Source organism: Furipterus horrens, unplaced genomic scaffold, assembly GCF_987537825.1.
Source record: "Furipterus horrens unplaced genomic scaffold, mFurHor1.1.pri manual_scaffold_5, whole genome shotgun sequence".
Taxonomy (NCBI): Eukaryota; Metazoa; Chordata; class Mammalia; order Chiroptera; family Furipteridae; genus Furipterus; species Furipterus horrens.
Genome location: NW_028327175.1, coordinates 133,617,637 through 133,637,398, shown reverse-complemented (window position 1 = coordinate 133,637,398; position 19,762 = coordinate 133,617,637). Strand labels below are relative to the sequence as shown.

The 19,762-nt window shown below is 38.5% G+C and overlaps 2 protein-coding genes and 1 pseudogene across 4 annotated transcripts in view; 1 reads left to right on the top strand and 2 right to left on the bottom strand.

Annotated features, from left to right (window-relative positions):
- The window catches only part of ENTPD7 (ectonucleoside triphosphate diphosphohydrolase 7), a 42,271-nt gene extending 22,925 nt beyond the window's left edge, over positions 1–19,346 (top strand). The window contains exons 6-13 of the mRNA XM_090277846.1: positions 2,818–2,921; positions 5,076–5,132; positions 8,139–8,272; positions 10,997–11,163; positions 13,476–13,800; positions 15,693–15,778; positions 16,610–16,771; positions 18,205–19,346. Of these exons, the coding sequence (XP_090133972.1) occupies positions 2,818–2,921; positions 5,076–5,132; positions 8,139–8,272; positions 10,997–11,163; positions 13,476–13,800; positions 15,693–15,778; positions 16,610–16,771; positions 18,205–18,436 (1,267 nt within the window). The 3' untranslated portion in view covers positions 18,437–19,346. The remainder of the gene's footprint in view (positions 1–2,817; positions 2,922–5,075; positions 5,133–8,138; positions 8,273–10,996; positions 11,164–13,475; positions 13,801–15,692; positions 15,779–16,609; positions 16,772–18,204) is intronic.
- COX15 (cytochrome c oxidase assembly factor COX15) overlaps positions 1–19,762 on the bottom strand; it is a 65,897-nt gene that overhangs the window by 24,183 nt on the left and 21,952 nt on the right. The gene's annotated exons all lie outside the window — the stretch shown is intronic.
- LOC150009868 (receptor-binding cancer antigen expressed on SiSo cells pseudogene) lies at positions 12,351–13,022 on the bottom strand (annotated as a pseudogene).

Genomic DNA, 19,762 nt, shown 5'->3' with positions numbered 1-19,762 from the left:
CTGGTTTACTATTTGGTTTACTGTTGAGAAGCAGATCATTTTATACAGCCATTTGTCAACATGAGAGGCCTTCTAGCTCCTTATTTTCCCATATATCTTGGTTTTAAAAAAATTTTTGGGTTTTCTTTTGCATGTTTTTAAAACCAGACTTTGAAATATTATACCTGCAACCTTATATCATTAGGAAATCTTAAAAGTAAAAAAAAAGAAACAACAAAGCACAAAAAAACCAATCCAAACAAAAACTTATAATCCTACTACTCTATCAAAGCTATTTCATTTTGCCACATTCCCTTTCTCCCTGTATATCTATCGGTATGTGATTTCTACAAGTTGCAATCATACGGCGCATGCAGTTTAGAATTTTTTAAAAAATATCTTTTGTTGATTATGCTGTTACAGTTGTCCCAATTTCCCTTCCCTCTGCTCCCCTCCACCTGGTGGCCCCCCTCCCTCCACTTGTCCCCCCCTTTTAGTCCATGTCCATTGGTTGTGCATATAGTTCTTCTAGAATTTTTGTTTTTGACATAAGTAATACTTACATTGTTCAAAATTTTAGAAACCCAGGAAGAGTATAGATGACACAGGTAGTGCCACATCAGAAGTCTGCGAACAGCCTGATGACTCACAGCGAAGGAGGGGGCAGGATGGGAGGGCCAGAGGAAAAGCCGAGTTGGAGGTCAAAAATTACAGTCAACCAGCAGGGTGGTGGTTTGGCCACCTTTTGTGTGTGCGGAGCGAAGGAGAGGATTGCCTCATCTCCCGGCCTGCTCAGCACCACCTGTCTGTCAGAGAAATTCTATTCTGACAAAACCCACTACATAGCTCTACCCCATTTAGCCTGGAAGCTCTGAATATTAATATTTATTTTACCTTAAGGATTTTTAAAGAACTCTTCTGTTCTTTTAACTTGTTTTCTGATCACCTCTCTAATGCCTAGATCTATCTTGAGCTTATGAAATCATTGCTACCCTTACGGCAACTGTAGTTGTTGATGTTAGTGTACCTGTCACTGCAGAAACCTATTTTGTATAAATAATGTTTTGCTAATTTATTAGCATTTGTGAGTGATATTCAAAATGGATTTAAAGCAGTGGATTGTATTTTGAATTTATTGGCACTAGGTTTTATTTCTTTGGCAAAAAAATAAATTTGTTCCACATCCTTTTTATTTTGTAATGGAAGAACCCTTAAAAAATACAAAGGTAATACACGGTGATATTTAAGGGAAAAAACAACTCTTTTTATTACAAGAAATTTCAAATATATATACAAGTAGAGATAAAAATGTAATGAATCCCTACTTACCCACCACCCAGTTTTAGTAGTTAACGTTTTGCCATTAAAAGTTCATTTTACAAAATGAAAGCTAGTGTTTTTTTTTAAACAAAATGGGTAGCATATCATATGTTGTTTTGTAACCTGTTAGAACTCAATGTATATTGGATCAATTTTCATGTCAATACATGTAGATATAAATTGACCTCATTTCTTTTAACATCATTATAGTATTACATTGTGTGGATGTACCACCATAAATTATTCAACAAATTCCTAATATGTATTTTAGGTTATTTCCAGTTTTTCATTGTTATAAATAATGCTGCAGTATTCTTCCTCTTTGTATTTTTATTTGATGATTTCCTTGTAGTAAATTTCCAAGAGTGTAATAGCTGGGTCAAAGGTTAAGCACATTAAAATTATTGATGTATAGCTCTGGATTGCCCATTCGATAGGTTGTACCAGTAATTTACCTTCCAAATAGCAGTGTATGTCGGTGCCCATTCTTCCATATCATAACTCAAATCAGCAAAGCCCTGTTCTTTGGGAAGTTAAGAAGCATATCCAATAGGGAGGGAAAAGTAGCTCCTTGTGTTCTCCATGTGAGATTCATATTGCATGAATTTTATATGTATAAAATGCATTTTTTAGAAACTATACTTGACATTATATTGGAAGGTTATTACATTAAATGTAATTCTTCACTTCGAAGTGCTAATCACATTCCTTACTAAGTCATGCTGACAACTATCTGCACTAATAGAATATTTTTGTAATGAGTAATTTTTAAAATCCAAGATAATTGGGCTTATTTTTAACCAACATTTTCTCTAGATTCATTGTATTACTTCTAGCTTTGTTTCTTTGCTTTTCTTTATCTAATAATACTGATAACATGAAACTTTAGAGGAAAAAACAATCCTATAGATACTAAGCTTCAAATATTATTCCCAAATTGTTATGACCTTTGGATTTTGATCCTGATATGGGATTTTCAAATGATAAGATTTTATAAAGAAGAAAATTTAACTGAAATATGGAAAAGGAGATTAAAAACTTTACTGTAAGCTCATGTAAAGGATTATGAGAAACCTGTGGACCTGACAGTGCTTCTTGTGTGATGAAGTGAGGCATTGTTTCTGAAGATTGTGTTCCTCAATTTAGCAGCTTCCTTTCAGAGCAGTTAGGAAAAATGTCATTATATCTATTTTAACAGGTTGCGAAACTGCTTCAACTTCCAGCAGCTTATGCAGCCTGTGAGAGGCATAGAGCCATGGTTTCATCTCTTAACACTGTTTGAATTGTAACATCATAGAAAAGAAAAGTATTACTCTTACCATATTGCCTTTTAAGTATGAGGCTATGTTTTGGAGGCAGTTTAAACCTTTGGAATGCAAGGAGGTACCAAAGAAAAGCAGGGCTTGACAAAGGAATGGGTAGGTGAACAGTGAGGTCAAAATAAGGCTAAGTAGAAGGTTAAGTTGAGGCTGTTGTGAGAGGAGAATTTAACGATTAACTTTTGGTTCTTTCTTGCAGGAAGCAGTTGGCTGTCTTGGCTGATCTAGTGAAAGATTTGCCACTGGAGTTTGACTTCCTCTTTTCACAGTCTCAGGCAGAAGTGATCTCTGGGAAGCAGGAAGGTACTGGGCCTTGAGGGGTGCGCTGGTTCACCTCCCAGCCAATCACGACAGTCTCTCTAATGGGTGTTTAGATTACTCCATATATCTGATTTTTCTTTTTCTAACAATAATTTTCTTGATTCTGCTGTCTAGTTTATTTGATTATCTGCATACTATGTATTAGTATCTGCTTTAGAATGCTGCTTCTAGAAGACATAAATTGATATGTTCTTAACTTTGTGCTAAGGATTATGTTTATAAGAATGTATTAGTATTTAATGAATGGTGACTCCAAATGGATCTTTGGTTAGCTAAATGTAGTTTTGAAAACATACATACATCCAGGGATTGTATTGTTTGTCAAATTCAGATATAAAGCAAATTATTAAAGTAAGGGGAAACTTTAATTTCAGGGATGGATTGGGATGAGTTACTTTTGTATTGTTATGCGCTCTCCCGTTATTGCACTTATTAAAGCAGTATTGATGCTCTCCTAAAACCCCACACTATTGGGTTTGTAGTTTGGGGTAGAGCTGAGCGAGTTTCCTCATGTTGCCCAAATGTGGCCTGTATGATGAATTATATTTTCATTTCTTGAAAAAGAAGATCTTTTATGTCTTCTAGTTGCAGTCTACATAAGGGAAAAGTTGTCCTTTTTTAATTTCAACATTTTTCAGTCCCAAAATTTTCATTTAATTCTTTTTATATTCTGTTTCTTTGTTGAGACTTTCTGTCTTTCCATTCATTATAAGACTGATTTTATTTCTTGGTTATGTAGCTGCTTTAATATCTTTGCCTGATAACTCTGGCATCTTTTTCTCGTGTTGGGGTTGGAATCTTTTGACCATCTTTTCCCTTATTGTTTGAGATTTTCCTAGTTTTTTGTATGCCAAGTAATTTTATATTGCAATATGGACATTTTGAATATAATACTATGAGACTCTGTGTCTTGTTTCAATCATAAGAAGAATACTGATGTGCATTTGAGCAGACAGTTGACCTGGCCAGCAGGACTCAAGTTCTGACCTGCCTTCTACCGGCTGTGATTCTATTCATTCATTTTCAAAGCCATGGCACTGCTATTTGGATTTGTCCCATGCGTGTGCCAGCTGTTGGCCAATCTAGAACCTGGGCATAGCCCATACAGATTGGTTGCCTAGCCCCTACCTCAGTTCTCAAAACCTTTGATATATTGTTTACAGTCAGATCCATGCACATATAGCTTGGAAGTGAGTCCAGGAGTTCATACACCACTTTATTCCCTTCTTTCCACGATTTTCCTGACACTTTCTGGTTCCGCAGGGCTTACTTTTATGGTGTTCCAGTCAGAAAGCTAGAGTTTTAATTTGTCTGCTCCACCATGCATTCACATGATTGCATCTGCATCCAGGGCCAAGTGGTAGAGGACAGAGGTGGTGAAAAGTAAGCATTAGGGATTTGCTGCAACTCTTGAGGCACAGCTCCTCTGGTCAGAGAGAAGGATTCACACCCCTCAAGAGTTTTAGGGACCTGTCCAACATTTACTTCTGCAGCTGCAGGATTGCCTGGTAGGAGAGAACAAAATAAAGAAAAAAGAGCAAGGGATTTTCCCCACTCTCACTAAACTTCGTGAAGTCCTCGTTCTGCCTTCTTGGAACAGAAAGCAAGCCAGTTCTTTCTGTCCACACTGGGTGTGTACTTTCGTTCTAATCAAGCTGCTTTTGAGTGCAGGCCAGGCGATATAAGAGGGAAAAAAGTGGGAAGGTCTTTACTGGTTTGCTGGTTCTTTAAATTCTGATCTCTGTGTTAGCGTGCCTACTATCATTTACTTTCAGAGTTCTCAGAAGCCTCCCCCTACCTTCTGTCCAGGGTTTATACTTACGTTCAGTGGGGAGGCTGGGTGGAATGTGTTTACTCCATCTTGTCCAGAACCAGAACTCCAAGATTTACTTTGTTTATTAACATTTGTTTCTTCGCAATAATTTCTATTCATTGTAGGAAATTTAGAAATTCAGATGGTTTTAAAAGGAAAAACATCACAAGATAAAAGATTTTAAATCCATGTGTGTGGAGTAAAATACTATCAGCATCTTTTCCAAGAAGGAGAATAAGAGCAGTCCTGGGGAGAGAGGTGTGTGGCAAGGTGTGGCCGCAGAGGATTGAGCGAGAGGTTTTACTCGTATATTTCTCTCTTAGGGGTTTATGCGTGGATTGGAATCAACTTTGTTTTAGGAAGATTCGACCATGAGGATGGTGAGTACGTAACGTTGTCTTCTTATGAAGTTCTTTAATTAAGGGCTGAGGGTTTAAATCATACCCTATCAGTAGCGTTTTATATTTTTCTTTTTTAAAGCTTAGGTTGCTTCATTTGCCAGCCTAATATGTTTTCTTTTATTTCTTTTTAACTTTTTAGTATGGAAAGTTTCAAACTATCACAAAAGTAGAGTAAATAATGAAATGAACCTTGATGAATCTGTTACCCAGACTCAACATTTACTAACATATTCCCATTTTTTTTGTCCCTACACTCCCTCCACACAGGTTTTTTTTTTCCTATTGGGTTTATTTTAGGACAATAAACACCTTTCTTACATGAGCTAAGATAGGAGGGAGGAGGATATATTTGCCTTTCCGGGCCTTGATTTTCCTCACATCTCCAGCTCCTTGCCCTCCAGCGCAGAGCCATCTGCTTGGCAACACTGTCCTGGTCTTGCAGGATGCACATAGGAAGCTTGCCCTGCTGGAACTGCTCCTCGAGAAGACTGCTGATTTTGGCATTCTTTCTTCTTTCATTGTATTTAGTATGAATTTTCTTTGGTGGTTTTTTGTTTGAAATTTCTTCCTCCTCAGGAGTCCGCTTGGCCCCCTTCTTGTGGCCCCGGGGCCGTGCCCAGCGGGACTCAGACCACTGTGGGCGGGTGCAGTGCTGTCAACAAGCACAATACAGCTCTCTTTTCTGTTCTGTTTAATTTATTTTTTATTGTGTCTTTTCCCCAACAATGCAGTTCTTTACTAGGGTCTTGGTGAGGACCAGTTTGCTGTGGGATGCGTTGTGACAACATCAGTAATCCCTGTTTTGTGTGTACAGCACTCTGAACCCCAGGAGAGGTTGCCCACGTCCAGCCTCACAGCTTGGTACACAGGTGGATTGCGAGTACGCGCTGGGGGCCAGTCTCAGTGCTGGCAGCCGGGCATCGCAGCTCCTGCGTTTGCTTGTGGTAGGGCTTTCTCTAGCCCCTGTCTTGTGGTGCTTACGCCAGTTGTTCCAAAAGGTGACCATGGCGTGGCACCAGCTGGAAAGAGCTTTCCTATTGGATTTTCAAAAGCAAAGTCCAGACACATTTTGCCTTCATGGACCTTAATATATACATCAACAGATAAGGAGTTTCAAAACAAAAACATACCTGCAATGCCATTTTTATATTTTAACAAAATTAACAGTTCCTAATAGGTAATGACCATCTTAATACCCAGATAAAGACTTCCTTGATTGTCTCAAGAATATTTATTTGTATCTGTTTTCTTCAAATCAGAATCTGAACATGGATCACAAATTTCGTTTGATTGATATGTCTCTCTTAATCTTATAACAGTTAACGGTCTCCCCACCTCTTTTTTTCAAATCATTCATTAAAAAAAAACAACAACAACAACAACTAGTCACTTGGAAGAATGAATTTGCCATGTTCTAAATTTGGTTGACTGTATCTTCTGGGGGTCTTTAACATGTTTCTCATCCCCTTATATGTCCTGTAAACTGGAGATTAGATATAGAAGCTTTATTAGACTCTAACTCAATTCTTTTCACAAGAATGAAGCATAGGTGGTGCTAAGTGTTTCTTCCTGCATCACATGAAGAGTCTGGTTGTGATGTCTGGCTGTCTCACTTTTAGCCATGTTAAGACTGATCAGGTACTCATGGTTCAGGTGTCGTCAGACTGATCTAATCTATTATAAAAATTCCCCATTCACTTTTCACCTAATGGTTTAGTAGCCAATTATGATTTGTTGCTTAGATCTGTTTTTTCCCTGGAAGATGCAAAATGATGATTTTGCTAATTCTGTCATTCCTTCTGCATTTAACAGCTGGAATTTTTATAAAGTGAAATCTTCTTCATCAACTCTTTGGTTATCCTGAAATACAGTTCTTATGGGAAAGACAGACTAAATCCTTGATTCTTTCCCTTTATTTATTAAAATAATGAGTTGGTGCCCTAGCATCTTCCGAAGGTAACCAGTGAAGTTTATTTTCAGTATTATTATGAACTTATAGATTTTAATGTAGTTGATGCATTACAGTCCATCATACCACTATTTTTTTTTATGCTTTTGGGCTCAAAATATACCATCATTGATGAGGAGGAGTACCTTTAAGTTCGCTCTTGTATCCTTTTAATATGATGTCAGTAGTTTTGTATTTCCTATGCTATTTTTTTTTAAAGGAGCCCTGGTTTCTTTTAGTGGAAAATGATATTGAGAGGCTGTGGTCTAAGTACCAGGGATGGCCCTGGTTGGTGTGGCTCAGTGGATTGAGCTCCAGCCTGCAAACCAAAGGGTCACTAGTTTGATTCCCAGCGAGGGCACATGCTTGGGCTACAGGCCAGGTCCACAGTTGAGGGCATGTGAGAGGCAACTGATCCATGTTTCTCTCATACACTGATGTTTCTCTCCCTCTCTTTCTCCCTTCCTTTCCCTCTTAATATAAATAAAATTTCTAAAAAAATAAATTCCAGGGATGTTCATTGCTCCTGGATTATCCTTGTTTCTAGGTCTAGGAAATACGTATTTTTCAGGAAGAAAAAAAATAAACCATGAATTCATAGTGATATCTACAACTCATGTTTAAGGTTATAGGGTTAATTTCTTTGATTTTATACTTTTACCCATTTTCTCCTATGCTGAATATTTGTTTCTAAAGATATTAACATAAATATTTATTTGCTTTATTCCATAATATATGTTTAATGGTTTTAAAATAATATCAATAATATTGCCAATAAGACTCCTAGAATGTGGTTTAATATATTTATTTGTTTCTTTCGTTATTAAATATACTCTATAAGGAATATTATTAAGATACCATGTTTTAAGTCACTTGAAATAATTCACTGTGTAATACACAGTTGATATAGTTAGATTAATTTCCTTCTGTTTGCTTTCAATTTTTTAAGGGGTTTCTGTTTTTTGGGTTTTTTTTTCCTTTTTGATTTATTTTGGTTTTAAATTACTAGACCCCTTCCATTCCCTTGTTTATTTCAGAATCAGATGCTGAAGCTCCCCAGGAGCTGGCAACAGGACGCAAAAGGACAGTAGGAATACTGGATATGGGAGGAGCCTCTCTTCAAATTGCTTATGAAGTTCCTACCTCAGTCTCCGTCCTTCCTCCAAAACAGGTATTTTACCTTTTAGGGAGAGTCACTAAGAATGTCAGTATTTAAAAAAGAAGGGCACTGTCTTTGGATTTAGACCAACTTGCCTGGGTATAAATATTTGTTCAGATATTTGCTAGCTTGTGTTCTCTCTCTGAACATCAGTTTCCTTATATGTAGAAAGAGAATAATAATATCTATTTCATAAAGTTGTGAGGATGAAATACCACCGTGTGTAAAGCACTAAGCAAACTGTCAAGCATATAATAAATGTTAACACATTTTAGTAATTATATACTACCTATATCCCTAATACTCAGGGTTGCCTGAGAATTAAACTTAGTAAAACATATAAACCCCAGAGCACAGTATTTGGTATATACTTGTTCATTAAGTTTATTCCCTTCTCCTTACCAAAAATGCCATTCTTATAATATCCCTTACCTGACTAAAATGTAAAGAATATACTTTGAGGGAGAAATGTTATCATAGATAGGAAAAAAAATACAGACACTTGTGAGTACCTATTACATTCAGGGAATGAGAAATGTTACACTGGCCCAAAAGCTTGTAATCTATCAGTGGAGAGAGCCTGCAATAATGGGCAAACCATGGCAGTGCTGTAAGTTGATATAAACCAGGGTTTCTCATCCTTGGCACTATTGACATTTTGGCCTGGATAAATCTTTGTTGTGGGGACTGTCCTGTGCATCATATGGTGTTTGGCAGCATCCCTGGCCTCTACTAAATGCTAGTAACATCCCCACCCCCAACTCCCAATTTTAGCAATCAGAAGTATTTCTACATGTTGCCAAATGTCTCTTGGGGTTACAAAATCATGCTTGTTGAGAACTTCTGGTCTAAACAAAGCTGTGGCAGTGTGTGAACTGGTAGGGTCAACTGCATCTGCAAGGCTTGAATAGGAGCCATGCCAGCTTCCACTGTTTCCCATTCACCTGGGCCTTGGCTGATGATAGGTTTTTGCACACTAGAGGTTGAAGGAAGGCCATCTGCATAGAGCAAACAAGATGCACAAAGGTACAGAAAAAGCAAAGAGCCCAGAATGTCCAGGGAATGGTGAATAGCCTGTTGAAGTACAGGATTTGCAATTGTGGTAAAAGGTAAGGCCAGGAACTTAAGATGAAGTTAAATCGTGAGGATTTGTTGGTGCCATGCTAGGGGATTTGGCTTTCATATCTACAAGTAGCAGGGAATCAGCAAAGATTCATATGGGCCTCAGTGTCATCATCTATGAAATAATTAAACCCTGAAGGTCCTTCCCAGCTCTGAATTTTGTGACTATGTTAATTGTATGGCTGCGATCCAATCAATGTATTTTTTAGGAAAATAATTTTGGCGTTAAAGAAAGAAATGTAGGTCAGGGAATCTTGGATGAGAAGTGATAAGGGGTTAAACTAGACAATGTAAGTGGAAATGGAAGGAAAGGGACAAATTTGGGACATTTTGGAGTGAAAAACCAATGTAATGTGGTGGTATGGGTAGGGCAGGGGAGCTGGCCAGTGATTCCGAGGGTCCAGCTCAGAGAACTAACTGGCAGGGTGAGGAGCCCAGGCCCTGAGAGAGAGACCACAAGGGAAAGGGCAGGGCTGATGCTAAGCAAACCAGGATGTCCAGGTGCTTTGGGTGAGAGCATCTTTATGGTCTCTAGTTGAAATCCTACAACCAATGAGTCCAATTTTGAGTATGTTGAGTTTGAAGTATCTGATGAACACATGTGTCTGTCCCACAAGATTGTTGGACATTTGGGTTTGGTGATCTGCCAAAAAGTCCCAAGATTTTGGGAACTACTAGGTTGTGAGACTTTTTTAGTCTGTATTTGTTAGTATGTATTCAGCAGGTAAAATGAAGGCATGGTTCTGATACAAAGGGATAAGTGACAGGTGACACTGGGCCTTAGAGTCTTAGATGAATGACTTTTTTGTGTGTGCAGATTTAGAAAGCAGCACTGGCATAGAAATATGCTCTCAAACAACAGATTGTTGTATACATAACAATATAATGTATTGTAAAGATGGATCTTAGTGCTTGATAAAAAAAGGAAAAAAAACAATGAGGAATAATACAATAGCACTTCTAAAAACTTAAATAATCCTAAATGCCTAATGAAGTTTTTGTTCAATTCACCAAATTGTGCAGCCACCATTGTTGAATTCCAAAATGTTTTCATCACTTCATATTCATTACCAGTTAAAAATAAAATAAATAAATAGGTAGATAGATGGAACACCTTTTCATTGGAGGTACAATAAAATTGAACTTTTCCAATTCCAAATCTATCACAGGGAACATTAGGACTTCTTGAATAGTTTTAGAAAAGGCCATAGAATAGATCTCATGATGATCTCTCAAATTCCTTTAATTTATTTTTATCAAAGGATTTTTTTTTTATAATTATAAAAACAGTACATTCCCATTTTGGAGTACTGGAAAATGAGAAAAGCCCATGCAAGAACATGACAACATATATAAGGATTCTGCCTCCTTCTATAAATCTACAAAGAGTGTTTTAGTCTTTGCCTTGGTGTTTAGCATCTGATTTGTTCTTTCTTGTACAGTCTTGTCATTTTATGTTTTTGTTTAAAATAGTGCTATGAGGATGAAAGAATGCCACAAGGTATTTTAAAGAGTAGTCATAACAAATGAAGTCTGGTGTATTAGCAATGTCATAGCTCTCTGGAAATCAACCTAAACTAAAATTCCCTTTTTTCTCTTCACATTGTATTACAGGAAGAAGCTGCAAAGATCCTGCTGGCTGAATTCAACCTGGGTTGTGATGTGCAACACACTGAACATGTGTATAGGGTTTACGTCACCACCTTTCTGGGTTTTGGGGGCAACTTTGCCCGACAGCGCTATGAAGACCTTGTGCTGAATGAGACTCTTAACAAAAACAGGTACATTTGACAGGTACATTTGACATGGGATGTGTGCTTCTGAAACAGAATGTTGTCAGGTTGCAGATATTAGAAATATTCATGTCCTACTAAGATACACTCTTGCTTTCTCTTTTTTTTCTGACCACCCTGCCAATGGGTAGCATCTCTTAGAGACCCGCCATTAGTTGGTCTGGATGAGAGTGCATTCTAATCATTGTTATTAGGACTCATAAAAAAGTACAGCAGCTTATTGTGGCGACCTCTTGCTGTGTCTCACTTCAGATGTCACAGGATTAAGTGAGATTAAATTGTTAATTTTAATTGTGCAGCCATGGAAGTGCTCATGACATATTTGTTGAATTATTAATATAGTGGAGTTGCATTTTATGCAGGAGTTATGTTCCATAGTGCACTTAAAAGATAAAAAGCATGTGTAGTTAAAATTAACCATTTAAAAAAAATCCTCACCCAAGGACATGTTTATTGATTTTAGAGGGAGGGGAAGAGAGAGAAAGAGAGTGGGAGAGAAACAGTGATGTGAGAGAGAGACCCCTACTGGGAACTGAACCTACAACCCAGGCATGTGCCCAGCCTGGGAATCAAACCTGCGACCTTTCAGTTTATGGGACAATGCTCTAACCAACTGAGCCACACTGGCCAGGGCAAATTTGACCTTTAAATTGTTATCTCATTAATTCCAGAACTGCCAGTTTTTCCTCTAGCATGGGCCAGAGCACTGATTTTTCATTTGAGTATCAGATAAAGTAGACCATAATGTACAGACAGTTGTGGGGTTTTTTTAGCATTTAAATTTATTTTATCATTATGTATACTGGAGGAAAGCATAATAGATGGCAGAATTCTTTCCACCACACAATTATTTACCCCTATTTGTTTAGCTAGAAACACACGTTTAAGAAGGTATTGATATATTCCATTTACAGAAGTATTGGTATATCCCAGTTTTCTATAACACTTATCATATGTTGGGAGCATGTTAAAAACTATTGTCTCATAAGTCTTTTTTGTTTTTGCAAGTAAGTTTAAGAAATTTTGGGAGACTTCTGTTATCGTGCATTAATTGCTAAATGCATTAAAATTAAGCAGTGTGTTTGTATTCCAAAATACTCTTAAATCCATACAACTGTTGCTTGGGTTGTGGTGCTCAGATCACTCCTGCTGACACTACGGTATCCAAGCTGTTATTATGAAGGCTTCACACCAATTTTGTTTTGTTCCTTCTTTGTTAGCCACTGTGCTTCCTTTTCCATTTTCTTCCTTTGTTGTTCTGCTGCTCTTTTTTTCTGTCTGCTGTTTTCTGCGGCCTCAGACCTTGCCGAGCTGTGTCATCTTCCCATGCACTGGCATTTTCTTGCCATGGAAGCAAGTCACCTAATTCAGATGAGTGATTACTCATCTTGTGTAGCTGCTAATCTTCTAGAGAAACCTGTGCTTCCTGAGATGTCAAAACTTACAGGTTCTCTCTTAATAATGATTTTCTTATAGTTTGGTGTCACATCCTTAAAATAGGTTCCAGTGTGCCCATTTTGTTGTGTTGCTACAGTCCCATTCCCTTCTTCAGTCTTTATACTGGTGTGTGCATCCTCATCCCAGGAAGTCCACTCCTCAGCACCTGTCTCTTCAGGGTGCATTAGTTAACTGCAGTTGGCAAAGCTACTTGATCTCCACTTAATTTTTGACCTTGCCAAGATCTGCATATTAATCTCTTTAGGAAGGAGAATACTGTTGCTAGGCAAGTGGGGATCTTCAGTAACCAGAACTGTGTGATGGCCATGGTGGGATTCAAACCTGTCCCTTCCCTCCCACTCAGAGTCTGGTGTGTGTACCTCTCTGTTGCCAGCCTTTGACACCGCACCACTGCCATGGTCCGCTCCTCAGGAAGCTCCCCCAGCCCCTCCCACTTAGCCTTTTCCCAGTCGTTATTTTAAACATTAGAACCACATTCAGCAGGATGAGATCTTTGCACTTTTAAGAAGCAAGTGTGCATGATGGAGAATAGCAGATTTCACATCTCCAATTGTACTTTACACTGAGAAATATACATGCTGGCTAAAAGATTGAACAAAATTGATCACTGCCATATTTCTGTTTTTCTTTCTTGCTCTTTCCTGCTAAATTGAATTTGCTTAAGTTAAATGTTTATGTGACTCAGCTACTTGGTGATATTCCATCCTTGTTTCTAGGGAAGTCATGCAAACAATAACAAGGTGTCTGTGAAGCACATTCTTAGACCAGGTTTCTTCAATTAGGTCTTTCTTAGAGTAGATTGAGTGCAGTTGTGATGTGTTTTATTTTTGTCATTGTGGTAGGTTGCTGGGTGAGAAGACAGGTCTGAGTCCTGACAATCCATTTCTGGACCCGTGCCTGCCTGTGGGACTCACAGATGTGGTGGAGAGGAACAAGCAGGTCCTGCATGTCCGAGGAAAAGGGGACTGGGCGACTTGTGGGGCAATGCTGCGCCCCCTGCTTGCTCGCTCCAACACCAGCCAGGCCTCGCTGAATGGCATCTACCAGTCACCAATTGACTTCAACAAGAGCGAGTTCTACGGTTTCTCAGAGTTCTTTTACTGTACGGAGGATGTGTTGCGCATCGGTGGCCGCTACCATGGGCCAACGTTTGCCAAGGCTGCTCAGGTAAATTATTAATAAGAAGGACGGCTCATGCCATCGGTGGCTATTTATTGGATGCCCAACTTTGCTCCAGGTGCTGTGCAAAGAGCTTTGCATGCGCGGTTTCACTTGACTCTGCAAGAGCCATATAAACTCTCATTTTACAGAATAGGAAATATAGTATTTAGAGAAGTTAAGGAACCCGCTTTGCTATACTGCAATTAATTAAGCTTAGCTTTCCAGGGTGTCCTGTTGCCCACAGCATCACCCAGGTCTAAAACTGTTGTGGCAGCTAATAGTTTTTCCTCCAACTTACCAATAGTCTTATTTAATCTTTGTGGCAAAGTAGTGTCATCTTTGGGTATTTTTCCCCTTACTGGGTGTTCCCAGTTGTAATGGGCTTTTGGAAATGATGTCATACAGGTGGGCAAGTCCATTTTCATTTTCTTGGTTTGAGCTATTAAAAAGTTGGAGTGGTATAGGTTTACTCAGAATATTAGAAAGATGTGAATATGTGCAATTATGGTGGAAGAACTTTTTTAACTTAAAATGCAGAAGAAGTAAAGATTCATTTTAAGCATATATAGGACTTAAGCATCCTATAGGCTTAAATCATTAGTTACCTGGACAGGTAAAAGTTCAACTCGCCTTCTATAGTTCCTGCTTTAATTTAGATTCATCACTTTGAATTTTTGTGTGTATCTCTATGATCTCTATCTTTTATTTATCAGAGAAACTTATAGGAAGAATCTGTTCTCTTATATTTTTTATTCTTTCCTTTCTGCTTTTTTATAGTTCTCTAGGGTTCTCTTGGTAGAAGATTTCCAGTAGAATATCTGCACTATGTACTATTCTGTTCCCTAAAGGCAGTCCCTAAGAAATATTGGGGAAAACCTGGTTTGTGTTTGTCTTTCCTCCCTAGCCTCCAGGAATATCTTCATATTCCCTTTCCTTTTCTAGTGTTTGGGCTTCCTGACTGTTCATGACTTCAATCTTTCATTTCAAAACTTCTTCAAATCCTAATCTGTTGAATACCAAAGAGCTCAAATTATTGCTTGCCTGAGTTGGTAGTGGCTTAATATGTTCTCTTTCCCAGGTAAAAGATAATTTTATTCCCTATTTTTTTCACTTTGACTCTTATTTTATCTTTCCAAGGACTCCTTCCCTGGCCACCCTACCCCAAATTGCAGCCTTCCCCAGTATTACCCATTTCCCTTTCCTGCTTTATTTTTCCTGTGAGCATTTATGTCATTTAACACATACTATATGTGTGTGTATGTATGTATATTTGGTTATTGTCTGTCACCCACCACTAGAACATAAACTTCTGAGAAACAAAGAAAATTCACCAGAAATTTTTGTCTTGTTGTATTTACTGCTGAATCCCCTGACACGTGGAATAACACCTGGGACATAGTAGACATTTAGGAAATGTTAGCTTATTGGACAAACCAAAAGGAATGATTCCTTTGGTGCGAGTTACCACATGGAGGTAGGCCAGTGCTAGGTTTTTGAACATTCTGTTCTATCTGCTTTACTTGTGCAGGTCAGTCCTTTGTTGAGTAGAGTGAAGCTCTCTTTGGATTTTGATGTTGATGTTCTTGGTTCTAAAATTACCCTTTTCTGCAGCTGGAGAGGCTGAGGAGTCATCTCAGGCTGGCTTTGTACTGGAGTTGGAGGAGCTAGGAATAAAATAAGAATATTTCCAGTCCACTCAGGTATCTCAGAAGCCTGAGGTCTGGGACTTAAGTTGCACAGGACCTGACACCATATTGAGTGAATGAATGTGCCATTCCTGTTTTCCTTTGTCAACTAGTAGCCCACAAGTCACTTTAGAAATGGAACAGCTGTGGCTGTGGAGGAATTAGAGATTGCCTCCAATTTCATGTTGCACCATTTCTCTGTGGTTTTTCCAGGATTACTGTGGCATGACTTGGTCAGTACTAACTCAGAGATTTAAGAATGGCCTTTATTCACCACATGCAGATGAGCATCGACTCAAGTAGGTAACTTCCTTTTCTACTCTAGATGTGGCCTTAAAATGTAGGTAGAGTATAGTGAAGGAGAGAGAGAGAGCAAGCAATAATACAGATTGGATTTTATGTTGAATGAGAATTTGATTATATCTGATTTTGATTTTTTCTGAATAATAGGGGCCAAATAATGAGCCTATGTTAGTTGAAGCCAAGGGAAACCAGTGGTTACCAGAGTTCTTTCTAAGTGATTTGAAATCAAAAGTGGTGCTCTTTAAAAAAAATGACAACTTTTTATTAAAATGTCAAACATTTAGAAAAGTAGAAATAACTAATATAAACACTCAGGTAACTGTCACTCAGCTTCAACAGATATCAGTATTTTGTCAGTTTGGTTTATTGGGCCTCCCATTTTATAAACATTTTAGTTTAAAAATTTTAAAACATAAACAAAAATAGTATAATGAACTTCTGTGTACCTATCAGCCGGCTACTCTGCTGATAGTTATCAACTCCTGGCCAGTCTTCTCTCATCAATTTTCCCACCCACAACTCTCCTCTTATCATAATTGGGTTATTTTGAAGCAAATCCCAGACTTCATAATTATATATGTAGATATTTCAGCATATATTCTCTGAAAATAAGAACTCTTAAAAAGAAAGAAAACATAGTCATAATATTATTAACTGTATAAAGGTGTTCTTCACAATGTGGTAAATGTTAAGATAAAGTAGACTCAAATTTGGCTCCACCTAGAGGTGAGGAAGGTAAAGCCGATAGAGACAGGTTTTTCTTTTTTTGTCTTTCCAAAGGAAAGCATTAGAATTCTTTAAAAATTATCTTATTTTTTGTCACATAGATATCAGTGTTTTAAATCGGCTTGGATGTACCAAGTCCTTCATGAAGGATTCCACTTTCCTTACGACTACCCAAACCTACAGACAGCCCAGCTGGTATATGACCGAGAGGTTCAGTGGACACTGGGAGCCATTCTGTATAAAACGCGATTCCTACCACTCAGGTAAGCTGCGCTAACCAAGCTGCTGTCTTGAGCTCAGAAGATGATAGTGTCTCAGAATAGCCCCCCAAAGCAAACAAACAAGCAAACAAACTCCCTTTATTACTACCAGGTGAATTGCTATTAACCAGACATGTTGAAACAGAAAGAAGGTTGAGCATTATAGGTCTAGAGTCTGTTCCTTAGCTTTGAAATTTCATAAATTCAGTTTTATTTGTTGATCCACATCAAATAAACCTTTAGGACTGAGCTCTCACTAACTACTTCCAGGATACTGACTGATACACTAAAATGTCATTCTTAATTTACCCTGGAACACCTACCTATCTGACTAGAGAACTGGGGTAGGCTGTCTGTGTAGAGCCATCTCTCCTGGTGGGCAGTGCCACTCCGAGGTGGTATCATTGGCTTGGAAGGTTTTTGGTGGGCCCGAATTTGAACAGAGGATGCAAGGTGCCGCTAGGGAGATATTTTCATCAGGTCTGATTTCTTGCTGTTGAGAACTATAAGGTATTTGGGAAAATCTTTAGGTATTCTCTTCCCTGGATTATTTCAGATAAACTAAAATTCGTTTTTTTTTTTTTCTTTTTTCATGCCTGTTTTTACTAAACTCAATACTGTCAGAAGCCTTGCAGGTGACAGAAGTCAGAGAAGTGGGGAAGTGGAGAGTGTGTGCCCTCCCCGAGGGCTGACAACTGCCATGCAGAAATGCTGTCCCAGCATTTGCCCATTCTTATTTGTCAAGAAAAGCCAGAAGTCCATATTTTATATGCAGTCTTCCAGTTTGAAGAGTCACATTAAAAAAAAAAAAAAAGAAAGAAAGAAACACTGCAGGTCAAACAAAACGAAAACCAATCTGCTATCTACACCACTAGAGAATGGCTGCTGTTCTAGACAGGCAGACCACTGCACTTAGCTTTACGTGTCTCTACATTTTTGTCCAGGTTACAACAGAATTGATCAGGTGACAGATTTCTCTAGCCATAACCTAAATCCTCAAAAAGCATAGCAACTTTTTAAAAAAGATTTAGATATACTCTGATTTTTTGATTGGATGCAGAGACCACCCTATTCTCATTAGTACCATATTTATAAACTATATGTAGGCCAGAGTATTATGGGGCCACTCTTAAGACTAATGTTACAGAGGACCAGTCCTGTCTTACTATTCATTTTCTTAACTTACAATTTTGTCCCCAGGTTCTGGAAGCCTGTGAGGCTTCCTCTTCAGGCTTGGAAAGAAAGATACAGGAAGAATCACACAGCAGCCCTGGGGCTGGAACATGCTTCAGCTTTGCTTGTTCTATGGAGCGGTGTCATAGAATGCTTACGTGGATGGAATAAATGGGCTAACATACATCACTGGGCCTTTTGAATCAGCATAACGGTTTCTCTCTGAAACTAACATTTCTTTTCACCTTCAAACTGTTCCCTAGGGATCTACGGCAGGAAGGTGTCCGGCAGGCCCATAGTAGCTGGTTCCGTCTCTCCTTTGTGTACAACCACTATCTCTTCTTTGCCTGTATCCTGGTGGTGCTACTGGCCATCATCCTGTACCTTCTGCGGCTACGCCGAATTCACCATCGACCAACTCGAGCCTCAGCTCCATTGAACTTGCTGTGGATTGAAGAGGTGGTGCCCATGATGGGGGTACAGGTGGGGCCATGAGGCTGGGCAAGGACTACAGAAGCACAAGTACCCCAGAGTTGCTGCTCATTGAATTCCACCACTTTCTTACACTGGCTTCAGATGCTGTTTTGCCTGATCTTGTGAATTTTTGGCCTTGGAATTCCTACTTTGATATCTTCTTTAATTCCTTCTCAATCTCCAGGTCCTCTTATCTAGGAGAAGCTATAACTTAGTCTGTGAAGAACTAAAATAATGAGAAATTGGTGCTAACAAAGGTGACCCACCTTAGTCCAATTGATCAGCTCCTTTATCTGAGAGATCTGGTGTGTTCCCGGAGTTAGACTTTTCTCCCCTTGCTAAGGCATGAAATTTGGCATTGGGCATGATAAAAGCCAGGTTGAAACCAAACTTGGAGCATCTGATACAAAGCTGAAGACATTCTACCAAGTGCAGCAGCCCCTTCTTTCTCTGTAACAGAGATATCATTTATGTGGAGATCCACAACTTTTAATAGGGATCCAAGATAATCTGCAGTTCAGTGGAACAGGTATGAATCTCCAGGCAACCAAAATAACACAACTTCCTTGCTTCCTTGACAAAGAAGCCATTATAATCGTGGTCCAAGGCTCCTGACTTCGTGTTGCTGATGTCAGTATGTGATTTTAAAGGGTTATAGCCCCTTCTAAATGGGTAGTCCATCCAAGATATTTACTAAATCTTATCTGATGTCTTGTATGAGCAGGACAGAAAATTTTTCCATGTCTATGTGCCTCAGAGGCTGTTTGGGCATTAACTTTTCTTTTGAGCCTTAAATGTGCTTGTAGACTGAAGAAACTGTGATGGGGAGTGGAGACATGGGTTTGGTCTCAGGTCACTGTCCTCTAGGCCTATTTTATTTTTTATTGAGTTTATTGGGGTGATATTGGTTAATAAAATTATATAGGTTTCAGGTGTGCATCATCTGTATATTGTATTGTGTGTTCACCACCCCAAGTCTGTAGGCCTATTTTTATGACTCCGTATACAGGAAGATTCAAGAGTTCCTTTATTTCACTGCTAAGATCAATATATAGTTTGGGAAGGGATATATTTGGGTTGTTTTTAAAGAAGGAAAGAACCACATGAGGATAGTGGGCAAAATAAAATCTGAAGTCTTATTTTTTCTGAGAAATAGAAAATTTCTGTTTGACTCTTCGGATGTCTGAAAAGAAGCAAATTGTAAACTTTGGAATAAGTAGATAAATCTGTTAATAAGCCACTTGGAAACTTTGAGAACCACTGTTAAGAGATTGCTCAGTCACAAACAGCATTTCCATTAACAAGGAGAGAGGAAAAGCCATAATTAATTTTCATCCACAATCCATT